A 20,629-nucleotide genomic window follows, 5' to 3' on the forward strand; every position below is an offset into this window, starting at 1 on the left:
TTCAAGAAGAACTTCAGAGTGGCAGAACTGTCACAAAAGGAAAAGCAGTCCTAGAAATAAGTTATTAGGTGAACACATCTAGGGGGAAAAGAGTATTTGTCTGAAGCAAGTACTGTATTCCTTCAAAAGATTTGGATCTGTATCTTCATTTGGCACTACAGAATGTAACACATGCAGAGAAACTTCAACAACACTTTGCAAGGGCATTGAAAAGCCTTGCCATATTAAGAAATAGCCTCGTTTAGAACAAAACCTTCTGACTGACATGGTGTTTTACTGTTGCGGCAGTGGTTGAAGACATTAACATCCCCACCAGAGGTTACTGTCCCTGCAGCAAGGGCAATGAAAACACCCATGTGTCCATTCCTCCCCAGCTCTGTTTCAGGAACCAGCATGCAGTGTAACCTGCAGATCTAAAGGGGCTGGCACTGCAGCACAGGCTGTGACCTGCAGCAGCTCAAGCACAAGTGTATGTCCTGATCTGCCAGCTCTGCCAGGAGGCAGCTTAAAGAAATGATCAGAGAGATGTGAATGATGACCTACTAAATGGCAAAATTCAGTAAGGGAAGTCTTTAAGTCTCAAACGTTGAATCTTTTCCATCTCTCTGATTCTGCCACTGAAGTTGGTCACTTGCATGGTCTGTTCACTTGCGCCTGCTTGAACCCCAGCTATCTCTCTTTAACAGAAGACAGCTGCAGTGTAACATCCTACCAATCATGTTAAAGCCAGGTCATGTGTGAACCAATTAATCTGAGATAATAGATAATATTCCCTGGTTTTCAATAAGCAATGTGACAAGTTAATAAGGTGAACATTTAACACTGCCTAAATTGAGTTAATTTCCACTTAGTCTGGACAGTGTTTCTCTATTGTCCAGACATACTTGTTGTTCCTTGACAAAAAATAATAAGAAAAAAATCATAAACCAGCTACTGTCTCTGTGGATGTGAAGAGCTTGCACATGTTATCATGATACACAAAGTACAGTCATGAAATGCAGATAGGGAGGATTTCTCATTAATCAGTGCAAGTAATTTTGCAAGTCAGGAGGAGCCATTGTTGAGACAACGGTCATATCAAGATTATTTGACTATTAAAAAACCTTTTCTCAAATATCAGTGTTAGGGGTGTCCTGATGTAATGACAACTTGGTTAATGACTGCTTTGGTTTGTTTTTTCTTCTTGCTTCATGGTCATGTTGAAAGCATCCTTCATTGCCATTCCAGACTACTGCTGGCTTAGCTATGCATTATTAAACAATAATTAACTGCTAACCTACAATTAACTGTGTATCTGTGATGAAAACAAACAATCCTTAGATACAATTTGTAAGGTGATTCATAAAGAATTTTGTTAACAGCTGTTTTCATTACGGTGAGCATGCATACACAGTGCTCCAGCAGGTGCCACAAGGTCTAGCCCAGGGACTGAAGCCCTTTGGGCAAGCAGGTTTGAAACCCACCTGTTTACCTTGCTACAGAAAAAAGAACCACAGCCCTACCCAATGAGATTTGGCTGAAGGGCTTGCTTAAGACAACTCCCTCTACCTGGCACTATATCCAAGGTATCAACTGAATTGCGAGTTTTCCCAAAGTACAAAGTAGGAAAGCAAATTCTGTCTGGAACCAGGAATGGCTGAACTTCTGCATGAGCATTCTGATGCCAAACAAGGTCAATCAAGTTAAAATTGGCTTTCTGATGCTGCCATGTGGGTTACAGCCCAAATTTCACTGCTCTGTGCAAAGGAAAATCATGCCAGATACATTAAAATACAGCAGAAATGGCACCTGGAACAACATGATCTGGTTAAATGAACAATGACTACAAGCAGTGATCAGAAAAAATGCTGTCCCACTACAAACACCACACCAGACTGACAGGACAATCCACAATTCTCTATATCTCTTTCAGGACATATGTACAACTTCCAGTAAGAACTGCCTATGATCACATTCTTCAGTGATGCGAACGTTCTGTTAAAATATTGCCTTGCATTTTCAGAAGGCAAATCAATGTTCACAAACACATCCTCCCTTCTATTATTCTGTAGGTTTTAAAACTGACCACCAGATTTTCTTACATGAAGATTTCCAATAAAGAAAACTTACTTCTAGTAACAGAGAGTATGGCCACTCTTGTTCACTCACATCTTTGAAAAGTTTGAAGGCGTAATTCATGTTATGGCTTTTATCATAACTTTTATCTGCACAACTTAAACAAGTCAGAAAAAGTTATTTTCCAGACCCCACATTTTCATGCAAGTAAAAGTGAAAAATTAATCCATGAATAATAAGAAAGAAAAAACCACAAAACCACCAAACAAGTTATTACTTCGGTTGTACTTCTGCAAAATAAAAACCAACCTTCCTCTTTTTCAGAAAGTTTTTTTTTTCCTTTTAAAGGGTCTTCTCGGACATCAAAAGGGAAGAGAAATAGCAGAGGTCTGGAGTGATTTTTTTCTAAAGTCTTTGCCTTCTGTGAGTGAATTTGTACAAGAATGCTGACTAATGCCCTGAGTTGAAACATAATGAAGTTATGTAGACCTAGTCTAAACTCCATATAGTTCTACAGTAAAAGGTATCAGTCATACAAATAAAATATACTAATAAAAGATGACAATTTCTGTCTCCAGGAGATCTAATTAACAAGTGGATTTCTGAATTCTAGATAAAGTACACAGGTATTTTGAATTAATAGTCATTATTTCTCCCCACATCCTTAGTCTGAATTTATGGACCATTGCAGGTGGATAGCTCTAGAGATGCAAGGCTCTCAGATGCCAAGGCAATATACATGACAGGTACTGCAAATGCAACTTGCCAGATGGAGCTTAGCTCTACCCATGGATAATAGTAATCACTCCTCTTTTTTTCTCTGTAATGTCCTATTGGGAAAAATGTTGGGGTACAACACTTCTCCTTTAACTACTTTCACCTTTCACTGGCACTTGCCTCTCAGCTTTAGAAGGACAAAAAAAGCAATGGAAAAACAGCTAACAACTGGAAAAATAGTTTCAAAAAATGAAATCCCCAAATCCTCTTGACTTTCAGCTACAGCTGTCATTATATTAGGTTTGAATAGAAGAGAAATAGGCAGTAAGTTCCAAGTTACCAAACCTGACAGAAGCAGAGGGACAGCCAGCCTGTGCCATTCCCTCTCTCTGCTTCTGGAATGATCCTTGGTGTTCTAAACTCTTATTTACACCCTCTGCCACACTCAATCTGCAGCTCTCTTGGGCGAAGGCAATGACATTGCCATCCTTTCACCCTGTTTGTCCCTTCACAGTAGAAGCCCTGATGCCTTTTAACTGTCTGTTTCTCTGTCTGCCCTTGTGTCACATCCACCACTACAACAGTGAGCAGGAGAGCACAGGTGCCTGCCAAGAGTTGAAGCAGATCTTCCCAAGCCACACCAAAGGAAACCTGGCCCTGTGGGGAGGGCAATTAAGGCTCAGAATCTGAACCAAGGACCTACCTTCAGACTATGTAACAAATCATCATAAAAACGCAAATCACAGACTGCAGGGCTAACAACTCACTCCTGTTGATACAGCATTTCCTAACGCCAAAGTGAACATTGCAGATCCTGTTCCTTAACAATCCATTGCCAGGCTCTCACCCTCCTTTCCAATTCATGCCAACTTCCTTCCTTCTTTTCCTCTAGGAATCACACGGAGCAGATGCGAACACCATTCCCATGGCTTCAGTTAAGAAAGGACAAAATAAATAACTTGCAAGCATTGGACATTAGCTGAGAGAGACACTAAGCCTTTTCACAGCAGATTGTAAGTGGTTCTTGCTTCTTGCCAGGGCAACAAATGTTACAGCCAAGCAAGCAGAAATTTCTCTGCTGTGCTTGCGTCCATAAACAGGACAACGTGTAATCAGCCATCTGAGCACCAAAGAATTATTCATCTTCAGGCAAGCAACAATATCACACAGTGAGTCAGATGTGGGGGTGGAAGAAGCCCTCTACATGAGAGGCTCCCACTGCAGTGGTTATTTCTGAGGCATATACACAACATACAACCCTCCTTCTGCCTCCCATCCATCTTTCCTTTCCACCTTGGCATTCTTATTTATGTCTAGCAGCTGGAAATCCTGCTGATTCCCAGCACCCCCACACAGCTCTGTCGCAGAGCACGACCAGCTGCCCTCCTGGCTCTGGAGGAAGCCCATAAGCTCTGCTGCACAGATCCTCCCCTAGCGCTGTAAAGCTGGATGCCTTCAGGGACTCCAGAGGAACAGGCTGTATATTCTGACCTCTCTACCATATCTACATTTCTAAATTTCATTCTCACTAATTGCTAAATCTCAAGACAAAACAAGCTGTAGTCACCTGGACAGCCATTGCTCACAAGCTGAAGAAAAACAGTTAATTATGCAAGTCTGAAGGGTGACAGAATAAATGGCAATGCATTAGGCAGTGAAAGGACAACTTAATCAGTATATGTAAACATACATGGGACAAATGTGAGTGGTAAAATGGCATGTATGAGGAGTGCAGAACAGTTTAGCCTGCTTTTTGATGAATATCCCTAATGAGGCTATGTTTATAACAATGAAATAAATCTGCAAATTTGGGCACTAGAGACACAACTGCTCATGTAAGTTTTAACACAAGCAGCATTGCTCTAGCATTGCTCTGCCAAATGTAATCAATTGGGAACCAACACAATGATGCATAGGATTTGGACCCTGAAAAGTTTTGTAGGGAATGCTGGCCCTATCAAAAAATGTTTCTGCAGGGAAGGTATCACAGATCAGAGATGACTGGGGTTGGAAGCGACCTCTGAAAGTCATCTCATCCAACCCCCCTTCTAAAGCAGGTTTACCTAGAGCAGGGGCACAAGATCACATTCAGGAGTGTTTTGAGTATCTCAAAACCTCTCTGGGGAGCCTATTCCAGTCTTTGTCACCTGCACAGTAAAGAAGGTCCTCCTATTCAGCTGGAACTTCCTGGGCTTCAGTTTGTGCCTATTGCTCCTTCCCTCACTGGCACCACTGAGAAGAGTCTGGCCCCTCCCTCTTGACAGCCATCTTTAAGATAATCTGTATGCATTGATAAGATCCCAAACAAGTATATTCCTTTATTACAGGTATTCCTTTCTATATTCTTCAGCTCAAAGGGAAAAAAAAATATGGTCTGACCTCTTAATTACCATATCTTTAAGTCTTTTTTTCCTGAAAACCCTGAGGAAACAAGACAATTGGAATCCAAACCTACTCACACATAAGACAGGCCTCCTACTTAAATTTAAGTCATATACAAGTCATATTCAAGACATCCATTTCTACTTTTACCACAGCACAGAGCAAATTTTCTGCTCTCTGCTCTCTAACACATCTTTAGAATCAAACTGGTACTTCAGGGTCTTAGTACCACTATGAAAGGCCAAGGACCAGGGAGGAAGGAAAGGGAACACACCACCTGATGGAATTTACAAGGTATTAACCATAAATAAGAGAGTTGTGAGACGGACCAAGGACCCTTATTTTACTACGTGGGGGAAGAAAAGAACCATTTAGGGACTAGGTTTCTTGACAGATGCTGAGTGAATTGAGTAAAGATTAGAAAACAGTAGCTCCTGACTCAGGACCTGTATCCAGCCTGCTACAGCCTTTTGGCTTTCTAGCTAAAGTACTGCAACACCAAAGCAGCTTGGCAGCTCACCTCCCTCTGCAAGATGCCTGTGTTCTACTTGCTGTGACCTGCCCCATTAATCTTCTCACCATCAAATTTGCTCTTACCTCTTGCTTCCCACATTAAGTTCTTCTAACAGAAGGATAATATATTAAAGGAATAATAATAACACTGATAACGATAGTCTAAGAAATACATATTTCTTTCTTCATATTTCCCCTCGTTTGATTAGTCTCCCAGCAAGAGCAGCATTAATCACTGGGACAACAGATAAAAGATAAAGACCCATTTGAATTTTGATGTGTGCTACTGGGTATGTATGTGTGTGTTCAGGCAGGAGGGAGGGAGGCCGCAGGATAATCTGTCATTTTATATATTTATGCTGTTGGAGTCAGTCAGGACTGGTTCTCCATTGTTACCACAGATTAAAATCATTCATGTCCTTATACTTTCATTGGAGGTCATCTCTCAGGAAAAAAAGAGATATTAGGACCAAGTTAAATTCAAGCTATTTCTGCAAATCTCTGTGTATGGCTGGGACACCGAGGCTATTACTTGGATGTTAGAAGAACACAATATATCGTAGTTTTTGTCCTCACCTGACCCAACTCTTTTTTACACTAAGAATGAGTTCTCTTGCTTTGGAACAGTTATGGGAAAAGAACTGTTGCAAGTAAGAGGAAGAGGTGCATTTTAAATGATCTTAGTACAAGTGAGTGATACCAGCTCTGCCTGACTTTGAACTGCCATGGAGGAATCCATGGGTCCTCAGATCTCACTGCCAGCAGTTCCACCAAACTGAGTCCCTGCCAGCTTGGCAAAAATAAAAGGCTTTATCCTTGAGGAACATGCAGTGTGGAACAAAGCAAAGATTAGAAGAGTGGTTACTAAGCCATATGATATGAATTTGTCTTTTCCTAAACCTTTGTTTCTCCAAAATAGAGTTGCTAGAACCACCAGCCTACCAGCTCTGGCCATGCCACTCTCCATCTTTAAATCATGCTGCTTCTTTCCCCCACCTCTGTGAGAGAGATGTATCTAATCCTTTGGATCTTAGTTGCTGCCTGCCCCTCAGCACTCATCCTTTCTCCATCCACTTTGATACATTTAGCCATAAGACCATTTTTAACATTTCCTACTCTCTTGTTCGTGCCCCCTAAAAAACTACTGGTATTCCCTAGAACTGTCCTTACCCACAAATCAATTTCCTTAACTCACTGATCTGAGACACAGTAAAATGGGCAACACACCACCAGTGGGAAACTCTAAAAGTATTTATAAGCAAAGAGGGTCCCTTTATTAGTCATATTAAGGGTGAAAAGCCAACATATTTTGTATGCAGACACAAATGCCAAATACAAAATAAATTTTTCTCCAAAAATACACTGTAAAAAAAAAAGGGAAGTATTTATATCCTGTGCAATACCAGGAGAACTGAAATCCAGTTTCTACCCTTTTGGCTTTATTTTTTGTTGGAAATTTTGCGGAAACACATACTTATCTTTCAAATATAATAGAAGTAATTTTACAATCAAAATGAACAACATCCCACCTACTCATATGCCATCTAAGGGAGGAGAGAAAGAATCGGTGGTTGTATAGCTTGTCTTGCTAATCACTACGTTTACAAGCTGTACTGTGACAGACATATCTTGAAAATCAGTGACAACTCATCCAACAGATGAAAAAGAAACTAGCAGAAATCCTTCTGTTTCTGTTAGCTAACAACACCATCATTCTACAGAAAATCCAAGGCATTAATTAGATGGTTTCAGAAAGCAGGTCTGTCACAACAGCATGGATGTGTTTCCAATTTCTGCACTTTCATTGAAATGAATGATCTAGGAAATGTAAGAGGTACATTCCCGCCTCTCAGCCAGTCCTGTAAAAACCTCCAAAATCTGAACAAATAAAATAGAACTATATGCTCAGGAAGCATTCTGGCAATGTCTGCAGCTTCTAAGCATTTCCCCGAAGTATATAAATAGCGAGTGGAGCAGATATGCTATAACAAAACATGAGCCAATCCTCCAGCTATATTTGAGCTATAACCATTGATTCTACTCCATTTATTTCTAAGTAGTTGCTTTTGCAATATTGGATCTCTTCATCATATCTTGTCGCTGTACAACCATTCTAGAACAACACGCTTGTCCTATTCTTTCATTTGGCTTGTGATCAAATGTATGGTCAACTAGAATAGCTTTAGTTCCTGAGTACTTTATTAATCAGATTTTGAAAATAATCTTCCATGTGACTTTCAAGAATCCTTTTTGGCAGGGCAAATGACAAGTCCAAATGCACAAAGGGATACTGTGCTCTGAAAACAAAGTGCATACTGATGTTATTAATGTTACTTTCTGAGAAATGTAAGCCTGCCTGCCTGCCTGAAGAAGGCAGGTATCATCTTACTACAGCTGTTATTACAGCTTTGTATTCTTTTATTCAAGAAAAGGGTGTCCTGTTTGTTCACCTAAAAGCAAGTAAAAATTTCAATAGCTCTTGATCAAAACGAAACAAAAAATCAGACAAAAGTCTAAAAACATGCTAAAATTCTAGAAAAGTGCTAGACTAGCCCCCTCTTTTCCCTCCCCTTGCTCTTTTTATGCTCAACCAAATCTTCATTTCCAAAATTCACAGGAGAACAGAACCAGTTACATGTGTCAAAAACACCAGTTGAGATTTTGTTCCAAGACCCAAATGATTGCTCAGACCTGCAGGTTAAGGGCAATGTAATTTCAACCCTTGCAGAAATGAATCAGCCATCTTGGACCTTCTGTAAACTTTTATACTGAAGAAATAAAAAGACAATGTGGATTCTAACAGAACACGCAGAGGAATTGCTGAAGTGACTACTAGCTAATGCTACCGTATAAAAACAAGTTATCCAAAGAATGGGTGTAAGCTATATTTTGAGAAATCATGCTATGTGCCAACTTGTGACTCTCAAGGTTGCCACACACATTCAGTCAAATCCCTGCCTTGGAGTCATGAGAGAGACATCTCCATTTGGAGCCAAAAATGGCTACTAAGGTAAATGTTCAAACATCATTGCTAGTAATGTCAACAAAGGACAGCATACATCCAGCATACACCAGCATGTGCATGAACTGTTTTACAAATACAATGTTCTTTATTACTGTGATTGTGCTTAGCAGAAATACAAGGCTGAGTTTGTTTTCATCATCAGTGCTTGTCAGCACTAGGCAGTGTAGGCTGGAAAAATAATATTACAGCAAAATCACATTCTTCTTTTGAATGGGTACTGTACTTGTGGCTCACCTATGGCATGTCTGGAAAACTGGTTCCCTTTGGCACTTTCAGAAGTGCAGCAAAACTGTCTTCTGCAGAAAGTGGATGAAATAATGAAAATGTAAGATTCTATTTTAGATTATATGAATGTTACAGGTAATCTGAGTATCCTGAGCACTACACCAATAAATACAATTTAAACACACCACACCACTTGCCCATCTAATACTCACTTGGAGAATATTTTTGTGCCTTTTCCTTACAGAACATTATAATTTCATATACATGTTTCTGGTTAGGTAACTAATCCTTTACACGCCAAATATTTTGCATTTCAATGTGCACTAAATCTATTTCTATACTATATATTTGTGAAGTATTTAGGGATCATTTGGTATTATTGAATTAGTAACTGTAACCTACATGAACAATAGTCTGCATGAAAATTTTCAATCCCACATTTGGATTCTTGCTTCTGAACTCTGCTTTCTTTCTCTGCTCGAAGCACATTGCCATTTAATCATCGCAGAAGAGATGTGACTGTGAATAAGTAAATGCTATTTTGTGAATGTCACTGCAGAAATGCAGGAGTGTAGTATAGGAGAGGGGATTCCACTCTTAAGCATGGTGAAGTTTGAAGCTTTGGTCTCTTTAAGAAAAAATAATGGAGGAAAAAGTAGATAAGAAGGGATAAGAGCCAGACTGTGTAATTCTCAGCTGCGCCAGCGAGCCAGTGAAGTCAGTCTTTAAAGCAGAGACTCATCAAAAGCTCTTTTTTCATTAGAGCTTTGCAGTCTTGGGATGAAAATGTCACTAGTGACTTATAAGAAGCAAAAACCAAATTAAAGGCCAATTTCTTTCCCAACCAAATTATTATCTATGAGTGTAAAAGAAAGTACCTAGGCAAGACCAAGGGTGAGACAATTTTATTTGTCTTACTGACAGTGAAAGTCTAATTAGACTGACAAATCTTCTGTGCTATTTTCCTTTCTGATATACACTGTAAGAAAAGATTTAGCCTGGAGCTGCATGTTATGGGAAGACATTAATCAAGATTATTGGACCCTCAATAGAAAACACAGTTAGAAGGCTGAAAAGCATAATGGTTAAAAATAAAGGTTGAGAACCTTATTCTAAGTCATGCCAATGGGCTGGACTCTCCATACAGATAATGGGCAGATCTCCTCTTCTACTCTCTAGAGAGAACAGTCTGCATATAATAAATCATAAACTGTCATTCTATAGCTCTAAGATCATAGCTGAAAACACCCACAAACAATTTATTCTCATCACCTAACAAGCTATAGTTCAAACAGTTTGGCAAGTGTCATGTTGCCCATCTCAAGAAGTTGAGGCCTGCCCTGGATATGTAACAGAGCACATAGTTTCTGGTTCCTCATGGAAAGCATAACCAGAAGTCCATCTGTCGTCCCAGAAGGGTTTTGATCTCTTTTTCACAGGAAACTGTTTTGGTCTTGGGTCCTCAGCCATCCATGCCAGAGGCCAGACATATTAGGGGAAATGAATCTGGAGGCCTAGGGACTCCAGAAGGTTACCTGGAGTGGTTCTCCTCTTGGATTTGCTGAACTGTGTTTGGAATGTGTCCTAGGTTACAATATAGATGTATTTAAGTATTCTATTACCACCAGCTGTGGGCCATTAGCTGTTACCTCCTGCTAATGACTCACCCCTGATAACAGACAATGGGCCATCAAGAACCAACCCATGACTCATGGAATTATCTCATCCTATTGTGAGATGCTCCACCCAGGAGGGAGGAGCCAAGCATTCCCACCTGGATATAACCTGGCCTTGGAACTGCCCAAGTCAGCCCTGTCTACTGGGTTCCCAAAGGACAAGAGCTACCACTGGACCTTCAGGAGGAGACCAGACCTTCACAGGATCACTGCTTCAACTGAACTACTTCACTTGGACTGCTACCACCACCCTAACAGGGTGTCAGGTTGTATCTGACTTTGTCAGTGCTTTTCCTTGTATTATTGCACTTAATTTTAATTTTCCTATTAAATTTTAATCCTGACTTGTGATCTCCCACTGGTTTGTTTTCAAACTAATACAGAATGGAAGACACATGTATCATGATGAATGATTTCTAGACTAGCTTTACTTAGTAATTAACTTTAAAGATACCTTTGCACAAATTGTTTGAAAACTGAATGACCCAACCATGAACCAAGAAAGAATGTTCCACATAAAAGCATATGGAGACTCTCCTAAAAAGCTTTGAACAGTGACTCACAAGAAAAGAATACTGACAACACAAGCAGCTGACATGGAAGCAGAAGACAAGAGAATGAGTGTCACTTTAACCAGTTTTCACAGAGGTCTCCCAAACCAAAAAATTCCTGAAGTACTTCACTACTTACTAAAGCTGTACTTTAAATCAGTAAACAGGGACATGTGGGATTCCAGGACTTCTAACTGATGAAGTCACTCTATGAGAAGCATGACAGCCTTGCAAGAATGCAGTGTGGCTCAGCACAGTGACTCTCATCCAGTAGCAGTTTGCAGGGCATCCTACTGTACCACACACAAAAGCTAGTGTCTTGTCTTTAAGGCCTTCGTTGGTAAAGTAGAAGTCCCAGAGAGGATGTTATTATCACAGGAGAGTCTCACATGTCAGAGACCGGAGGGCAGCAAGAAATTAGTACAGTATATGTCACTTCTGAACACACTGTACTTAAATCCAGAACAAAAACATGTGTGAGAAAAGTCAAATCGGTGATTCTACTCAGGGCAGCAAGCAGTGTTTGCAACTCACTGAAACAAACGTAAATTGAAACTCCTTTTCCTCCCTCATTTTCAGTTAGCCAAAAAAGGGTCAGCTCTCGTTACCTTCCTTCTCTGAATCACAGAAACATTCTCAGCAGTATAGCATACAGCCATACATCTCAGCTGTTTCTCACTTAAGTCCTGCCTGTCCTCCACTGATCTGAGTTTAACTACTTTGCACAAATGATAGTATAAATTGACATTTTAAATGCTAATTTCAATGTCACTGACTATTTCCAGCAATATTTTTCTGTCAATTCCCTTTGTCTTGGTTGTTTGTCCAAAACTATATACCATGTCTGGGATCTTCACTAACTGAAGCATATCACTGGTCCGAATATATACTGTGTATTTTTAAAGCATTTCATTGTCCCAGCTGTTTTAAGCTAACTGTGCTCTAAAATACCTCTGTCAGTACTCAGACTACCTAACTGTAGGAGTTATCTAGGTGTATGTTACAAACAGAAGGTATCTTTGCACTTATCATGCGCTTCCGTAGTTCCTTAACAAGTGATGTGCAAATCTAAATCCTAGAGAAATTCCCCTGGATTTTGCAATGCTGTGGGATTACAGACTTAATATTCTGCACAAGATTTGTATGCATTTCCAAAAGGAGTAGTTTTAGTTACTTACATGTGAAAATGAGTAATACAAGTTGCACAGATACTCCTAACAGAGTAAGAAGAATAATTCTTTATCCTGATTCTTGCTATTTTGCAGTAGAGGCTTCATTTTTACTTGCATCATGCTTGGTATTTTTACAATGGGCCAGAACCATTCTGTGCCAAGTAATATACATGTGCAGAACAAAAAGTACACTTTGAACTGAAGGAATCTGCAATCAGCATAAAACAAGATATCACACATGGATAGAGAAACATAATAAATAGTAACAATAAAACATAATAAAACAAAAAAAAAGTGACAATATTGATTGACTTTACATGCAGTTGCCTTAGACCATCATCAGCCTAACCTCTGACAACTTTTTGGCATGCATCACAATGAAAAAAGAGTTTCAATGGGATTGGAAAAACAACCTGCTGTTGCCTTTTGTATGGTACCAGGAAGCAGAAAGATTCTTATGATCAAATCTGAGAAGTGAGCAAAACAATGCTTGAATCATGCAGATCAGAATCAGGAGAGAAGAGACTAAACTTTACCAGTCTTGAAAGCAAAGAAGAATTGTTTATTTCTGAGCAGAAAAGAGACGAGAAAGCTGGAACAAGGTAATAACTAACTGTATTTGTACTGCTCATAGCCTTAGGTATCTATATTTTACATTTCCCAAGGAGTAAACTTGTTCTATTAGATTTTTCCACCACTTAGATCTAAAACTGTAAGCAGGCTCGACGGTGGTGAAGCTGAACACAAGCATGATAAAATAACCATTAGGCACCTTAAAAACCATGGCTGGAGATACAATCCAAACAGAAAAAGACAATTTCTTCTCACTTTCACCACACAGATACTGCAAGTTAAGTATATAGAATCAAATTCCACAAAAAACAAGGAAGAAAGGCAAGCCACCTGTGCTGCAACAGCAATAAAATGGCCCAATATTGAAATGCAGAAAGTTGTAATGGAGGCACATATTGACCTTTATTTTTCTTTCAGCGGGTAGCATGAAGTGTCAAAGAGTTATTGCTTTAATATCAGCTGAGATGAGGCCATTTGTTGTGGTGCATGTGTATCCAGGAAATCGCTGCTCTAACCATGTTTTTAGAAGCACTTTGACACTTTATTAAATCTTCTTGATGCTCTTTCAGCACACAGTGGTCTCTGTAGGCTGAGTAAACTGCCACGTAGGCTAGGCAGGAAGCTTTCACAAAAAGTTCCTCTTCAGGCAAGCCAGTGTCATTTCCAGATTGACCCAGCCCATAAAGGTCCAGTGTTACTCTCTGTTTCATTGCTATAGCTAAACACAGTTCTGCTGCCTTTAAAAATTATAGAGGGCAGGATAAGAACCACAGACTTTATAGTTCTGGAGATGTAACTGTACAAACACTTTCTCTAAAATTAGAAGTAGTCACTGAGGAGAAGGAACTGTATTTCTTGCAAAGTTAAAGACAAACAGTGACCAAACCTGGGGTAATTTCCCCTCATTTAGCTGAGACTTTATAAATCACCTATTGGGTGTTTGAGGCTAATAACTCAATTAATCCCAGTCCTGTTGCCATCTGGATTTACAGAGTACCAAAGGGGGCACCTTAGCTTGGAACTAATTATTCTAATAGTTGTAAATTCCACTGCAGCCAGAGGTACCTCCCAGAATCACAGAATAGCTGTGGGTGGAAGGGACCTCTGGAGGTCATCTAGTCCAAACCTCTGCTCAAGTACGATCACCCAGCTGCCCAGGACTATGTGCTTTTTGATGCATTTTGAACATTTAATAGCATGGACACTCCACAACCTTTTGGGGCAACAAGTGCCTGTGCTCAGTCACCCTCATGTTACAAATGTTTCCTGATATTTAGGGGGAAAGTCCTGCGTTTCAATTAGTGCCCATTGTCTTTGGTCCTGTCACTGGACATCACTGTCATCTTTACACTCTTCCTTCAGGTATTTGTACACACAGATAAGATTCCTCCCCTGAACCTTCTCTTTTCCGGGCTGAACAGTCCCAGGTCTCTCAGTCTTTTCTAACAGAAGAAATGCTTCAGTCCCTTACTCATTTTAGAGGCCTTTGCTAGAGCCCCTCCAGTAGCTCCATCTCTCTAATGATTTCAAAACAAATGTTCCATTTTAGGTGATAACATGATAGCATACCACTGAAATGAATCAATTTCAGAATCTCATCCACAGCTCAGATTGGTTATTCACAGGAGTCTTTTCTTTGCACAGACAAGGAGAGTCAATTGAAGGTGTTTATTTCTAATCAGTACCATTTTCTGGCTGCCAAAAAAGTGGTTCCAAAACTACTGTATTTTAAGGGTTGAAATAACTAAATTGGCACAATTAAGTCAGAACATCTGAAATTAATTTTTTTGCAGGAGTAATTTTTACCAAATAGATTGGAACTGCTCTATGTTGGAACATCTACATTTTGCAAGAAACTGATCTTGACAGCGTTTCTTCAAAATTCTCAACAGGAAGGCTATAAAAGGGAAATGAAAAATGACTCCAACTGGAAGTAATGCTCCATTGCTTTTCTCCTCATTATGAACTTCACTATTGCAGCAGTTCATACTGTCATAATAATAAATAACTATACACCCACCCCCCCATTAATCTTTGTAACTCTCTTTGGAATACATTTCCTCACATGTGGAACTTTTGAAACATGGTTAAAACCTCGTTCTTGTTCACATTGTGACAACCCCACTTACACAAATGGGGTTTCACTAGATCAGGAGTAAAGTCCATTGCTATTATCACATACATGTGCCACAACAATTCAGCCAGCTGTTTGTCCTGTGTCCAACAGAGTAGGACAACGTTTCATGGTGAGTTACTCTATATACCACTATTAAAATAAAGAATTGCATGGACCATGACTCAGAGAACAAGGCTCCTATGAACTTACAAGTGAGTAGCAAGACTAATTAAAAACCGAAGGAAATGGAGAAGACTAATTGACTCACCTGGATGCTGGGCGGTGAACGATTTTTTCGGGTCGTAGTGGTTGCCATCGTGGTTGTGGTTTCCATGACTGTAGTCGACATTTCTGGTGGCACAGATGTTGTGGGTGTTGTTCCCAAGATGGAAGGGACCTCCCCAACGAGTCGGACGCTCCCATTGATTTTAATGTTGGGGTTGTTCTCCGCCGCCATGTTCAGCACTTTCAGGCCATTGTAATAGAGACCGGAGAGCTGGCCTTGGAAGAGACGCCCTCTGTCCTTCCCTCCTATGGCTATTTGCGCCTGGGTGTTGAAGATCGTTAACTGTCGTCCTAGTGAAGGGGGTGAATAACATTATTGACAGACATTTCCTTCACTTTGCATACTACATCGAGCCCTGGACAGAAATGACAGACAAAGGAGAAGTAGATTCATTCTTGGTAGTGTTCATGATGACTGTAGAAAAACAGTGCGGAAATGTAGTGCCTAAAGGTCATTAATAAAGAAGATTAGCCTGAAAGTAAGAACACCTGAAACTGATCCTTACACTTCAGCTTCTGCTCACACATCAAAACTCTGGAGGAACTTGAGAAATCTGAACTCCTTCTTTTTGGATTGGATGAATTTTAAACTACAAACAGGACTTCAACATGTGGCCATTTTTCTACTATCAATTCAGATTGCAGTACCTGTCAAGTTTTAGCCCATAAATAAACCTCCTTTTGGACCAGTTAAAGCATAGGATTAATTCATGAAGCTACTTTTAATAATGCAAAGTTTAAGGGCTGGATCAAAAACAGTAAAACATCAGAAAAAATTAGGAGATATAAGAACTGAGTAGGAGTATTATGACAGAATCAGTCATGATCTTTCACCTGTAAACTTTGTGTTGTGAAGGCTTGCAAATCTCTAAACCCAAGAAACAACAAATGCAAACATTTCTGATGTCTCTGAAAGAGCAAAGCTTTTGAAATAGTGAGGATAACAGTACTTCAGATGACTAAGCCCCAGAATGCGTTACAGACAGTGGAATTCAAATGTATGCAGGTTACGTGGTTTATTCAGGGTCACATCTGAGTGTTACAAGTGGTCCAGTATCATATGCAATAAAGAATATATTTATTAAAAATAAATCTAGTAACAATTTCCAATTCACCTAATTTTGCAGGACACTTACATCGCATTCAGCCGGGACTGCTCTATAAATACTGTTTATGTCCCAGGCTGCACTAGGTTGACCATATTAAGAAATAAATTGCTTCATGGAGTGCAAAGGCAGTGCCTATAACTTCACTGTTCCTCAGAAGATTAGGGGCATGCCACCTGGAATCTGCTGAATTAGCAGACAACCAGACTGGACATTGCTCAGAAGGGTTATCAATGCAGCATCAAGTCAATCATCATTTAAACATCTTATTTGTGTTTTCCCATTTTTATGAAGTTTGAAATATGTGTTCCCATCCCATTCCCACTCCCCAGTTCTCACTTGCCACTTTCTCTGTCTAGTCCAACCTGAGAGGTGCAGAATGCCACCATGTAGGAAAGCACAGCCTATGATCCATTGCTCATTCCTTCACCGCCAGTGGTTAAAGAAGATCAAAATACAAGGGGGAGCTCACCAATTTTGGTGGTCGTCATGGCGGGTCTCGAAGTGAAGTGGTGATGCGGTGTAGCATCATCTTATGGTGACAGGATGGACCATGGGGAAGAGAATGGGGACAAGAGAAGAAATGTATCTGAAAGTAGTTTCTGTCCCCAAACAGGACCCTAGCTAGCTAAGCAACAGTGTATGGAGAGGTGTAACACACAGACACGTGGAGGTGGGCTGCACATCCCTTGTGCTCCTCACCCTCAGATTTGTAAATGGAAAATTAGGACTTGATTAGGGTGGAATAACTGCATTGATGAAAAAATGAGAAATAAAAATTAGGGGTATCCTTCCCCTGGAAAGTGTTGAAACACCTGATGCGATATTCTGCATCTCAGGAGGTTTTAAACTTGCCAGAGGCAACATGTCTATTAAAACATCAACAAACATGCACTGAAGCCACACTCCTCAGAATGTAAACAGAGCCTCTACTCTTGTCTTATAAGGAAAATAAGGTCCAATAACAATATCTGTTAAGATATTCATCCCTCTCAGCCCAGGTCCTGAGTTAGAGGAAATGGCACTGTACACTGTAGAAGGTCAAACTCCTGTCCCATACCATGTCCTCAGAGCCTCCTTTTCTTCTCTGTCATGTTGTGCTTTGGCTCTTTTAATGGATATGCTGTAAGAACTTCACTACACCATTTTCCCTTCTCTGAATATGTTCCCTCCCTCTAGCATGATAGATCTGTCTGAATTGTTCCTGCCCCTACGAAGTCAGACATGTCTCTTACTACTTTTCCCTCGTTCCCAATTCACTCATGATAAGTGCCAAAGAGTAGAGGGAAGATGAGTAAAGAAGGGACTTATGAGTAAAGTGACTTATTTCTCTAATCTTGAGATGTTATCACTGAAAACAGACAGAAGATACTGTCAGTTCAGTTTTCCATTTTCATTTCCATTCCTTTCTTCCCTCAAATTAGTTTGGTATCTTTTTTCATCTTTTGCCAATGGGAAAAAAGTGGAAGGTGATGAGAAAGGAGAATTTTTTGCTGCTTCAGGTAGGAAAGCTCCCCAAACCAGGATAGAAAAGGGGTTCTCTCACTTTCACTGAAGGCTTATGTCTCTCCTCAGGATGTCAACTATTCTAACCCAAGCTTGTAGCACAGCTTTACATGTCTGTCATATCTCTTGCTTTACTTGCAAGAATGAGGAGTTAGTATATTCATTCTGAAAAAAAGAGACCACATCTCCAATTCTGGGCCTTCATCTTCTAATGTTCAAAGAAAGTGTATGCCAAGGAGGTGACCCTATTCCAGCAAAAAAGGAAACTCTGATTGTGTGATTTGGGGTCTTCATTGTTAAGTGGTTTTCCAGACCAGGATTCATGCACTGCACCACACAGTTAATGCTGGAAACCACATTAAAATTGTGTTTGCTAAAAGAACAATCACTTGTTGCAGTCACCAACTACCTGCAATTCCTCATTCTTCGCTCTAAGATGGTGTATATGATAAAAACACCAGGGAAATGAATATGGAATGAGAAAATACTTTGGAGAGAACATACACTTAATTCTGCCACCATATATTTCTTCTGATCATTCTTTTGATAAAATTGAGCTGAAGCCCTTACTTCCCCTGGGTAAAATTTATTTGGCCACTGAATTTTATTGAGGAACTGTTTACATTAGTAAATTCTACTAGGTGTGTGAGGACTGCAGAATTACAGTCCTTTTTTTCCACAGAGAACTCTTGCTACTGCTACTTTAATTTCATACTGAAGAAAATTATGAGGTATTTAGTAAATATTCGGAATAGTTTAGGCTGTTGTTTCTTTGTTTGCTCTCTCATTGACTTGTTCATTTGAAAAACTGAATTCTAATTAAAAATACCTCAGAGAAATCTGAAGTGTAACTTTTCTGTAGCACAAAGAGAGATTTTGGGCCTGATTTTGCAAATCCTAATTCACACTAATAGTTCTTGCTTCAAAAGTACAGTCACTTACATCAATGAGACTTTACAGGTAAGAGAGATATGAATAATTAAGAACTTCTGGGATCAATCCTTTTGATGAGATGCTTCTGGGTCTTTATTAGCTCATCCAATTGCAGAACAGGTAACATCTGTGCCTTCACAGACATTAAGTATTCTGCTAAGGAAATCTGCTGGATTTATGACTACTGAAGTTGAACAATTTAAGACCAATTCTTCTTTTTATATTCACATACATAATTTCAGTGAAGTTAATAGCATTTAATATTTTGCTTATTACTCATACAATTCAAGACTGTAAACCTGGGCTCCTCTTAAAATTATTTTAAACTAATTTATAAAATTTAAATGGCCTTCAAAGCCAATAGTCATGCTACTTCAGAAAGATATTGTGATATATTTGTTTTCCAAGAATGAACTCTTTTATTATTATGAATAGCATAGCAGTACCAAAGAAGACCAAATCCATGGCATTCAAAAATGTCAATCAAAAACTGTTTCATCTTACCTCACCCAAGCCAAGAAGTCACATGGGCAAGACAGCTATTCTATATGCTGTCTCTCTGATGAATCTACTCCTCCATCCATTAGTTTGTCTTGTTCCATTTTGTTAGGAAGCTACCCTTTCACTCATGATCTTTATAAAGTCTTCTGACAGAAGGTTTCCATGTTACATTAATTGTTAGATGGATGACCAGATGGATGAGCAGGCTGGTGAACAGCTACATAAATCACTTACAACTTTTTCATTTGAGTGGTACCTAAGTTGCTGAAAATGTCTGTCTACTTTGGAATGAAGGAACCAAGTTATATTGTCTCAGGTGTTACACTGCACAATGTCATTCCCTGACGCAAAGTGCAAACATCGAATTTCCTTTCACTTTAAGAAAAACATAGCTCTACCCTTCTAGCCTAACAACATCCAGTGATTTGAGAATGTCTGAAGACTCAAATATTATCTCTTTTAGACTCTAGTGCATGTGTGATTGTCTTTTAACAAAGCATCAATATCCATAAAAGGTAGACTTTAGTTCAAAACTTCAGGATGGATTACAAATGAAGGTGTCTTGGCATGCTTTTAAGCTCAAACTTGTAGAAGCTGTGACATAAAATAAAAGATTTTGTGGAAAACCGAAAAGGAAAAAAACAAAACCAAAACCAACAAACCCATAACCAAACCAAAAGAAAACAAAGATGGGTTTCTCAAGCACATGAATTGCATCAAGGAATTAGACATGCATCTGTTTTAACAAAACTGAGGCAATCATTGTATTTAGTGTTAAAGGGACTTTAGCAATTTCGACTTACCAAAATTATTCTCTTTTTAGTGTTAAGCTTTATTTATTTATTTTAGTCTGATCTTGTAAATTAATAGGGCAACCCACTGAGACTCAATAAGCATTTTCTGTTTATTGTTATCTTAAAATTTATTTACAGTTTAGCTGAATTAACTATTTATGACATACTGTTGGTAAAAAAATACTTGTTTTGGTTACACAAATATTTTTGCCTTACTTTCATTAATACTTTAGCTTTAGTTTTAAACATTACACCTTTATAGACCAAACCTGAAAAGTGAACAATGCTGCCAGCTCTTGTTGAAGTCAACAGGAACTGAGTGTGCGCAACACTTTGTAGGATCAGGCCCTTCCCAAAAATATTTTGACTGTATTTAACCACATCCTTCCTGACCTTAACTTAATTCATACTGGATAAATCAAATTGTTAATTCAGCTGAGGTTAGAAATTTGACACAGCACATAAATTGTATTTTTCTAGTCCTACAAAAGATTGGTTT

The 20,629-nt window shown here is 39.3% G+C and overlaps 1 protein-coding gene across 14 annotated transcripts in view; it reads right to left on the reverse strand.

The window, feature by feature from the left end:
• NRXN3 (neurexin 3) overlaps positions 1-20,629 on the reverse strand; it is a 982,570-nt gene that overhangs the window by 96,565 nt on the left and 865,376 nt on the right. For 9 of the 14 annotated variants that reach the window (XR_014852509.1, XR_014852510.1, XM_085061643.1 and 6 more), the window contains 2 exons: positions 16,869-16,928; positions 15,274-15,581 (listed from right to left, as the gene is read on the reverse strand). Coding sequence is in view for 12 of the 14 variants with exons in the window: in XM_085061643.1 (XP_084917769.1) it covers positions 15,274-15,581; positions 16,869-16,928 (368 nt within the window). In the remaining 2 variants the exon portion in view is untranslated. The remainder of the gene's footprint in view (positions 1-15,273; positions 15,582-16,868; positions 16,929-20,629) is intronic. The other 5 variants (XM_085061645.1, XM_085061639.1, XM_085061644.1 and 2 more) reach the window with 1 other exon arrangement.

Source organism: Lichenostomus cassidix, chromosome 5 (genome assembly GCF_008360975.1).
Source record: "Lichenostomus cassidix isolate B80296 chromosome 5, HeHo_3.0, whole genome shotgun sequence".
NCBI classification, from domain to species: Eukaryota; Metazoa; Chordata; class Aves; order Passeriformes; family Meliphagidae; genus Lichenostomus; species Lichenostomus cassidix.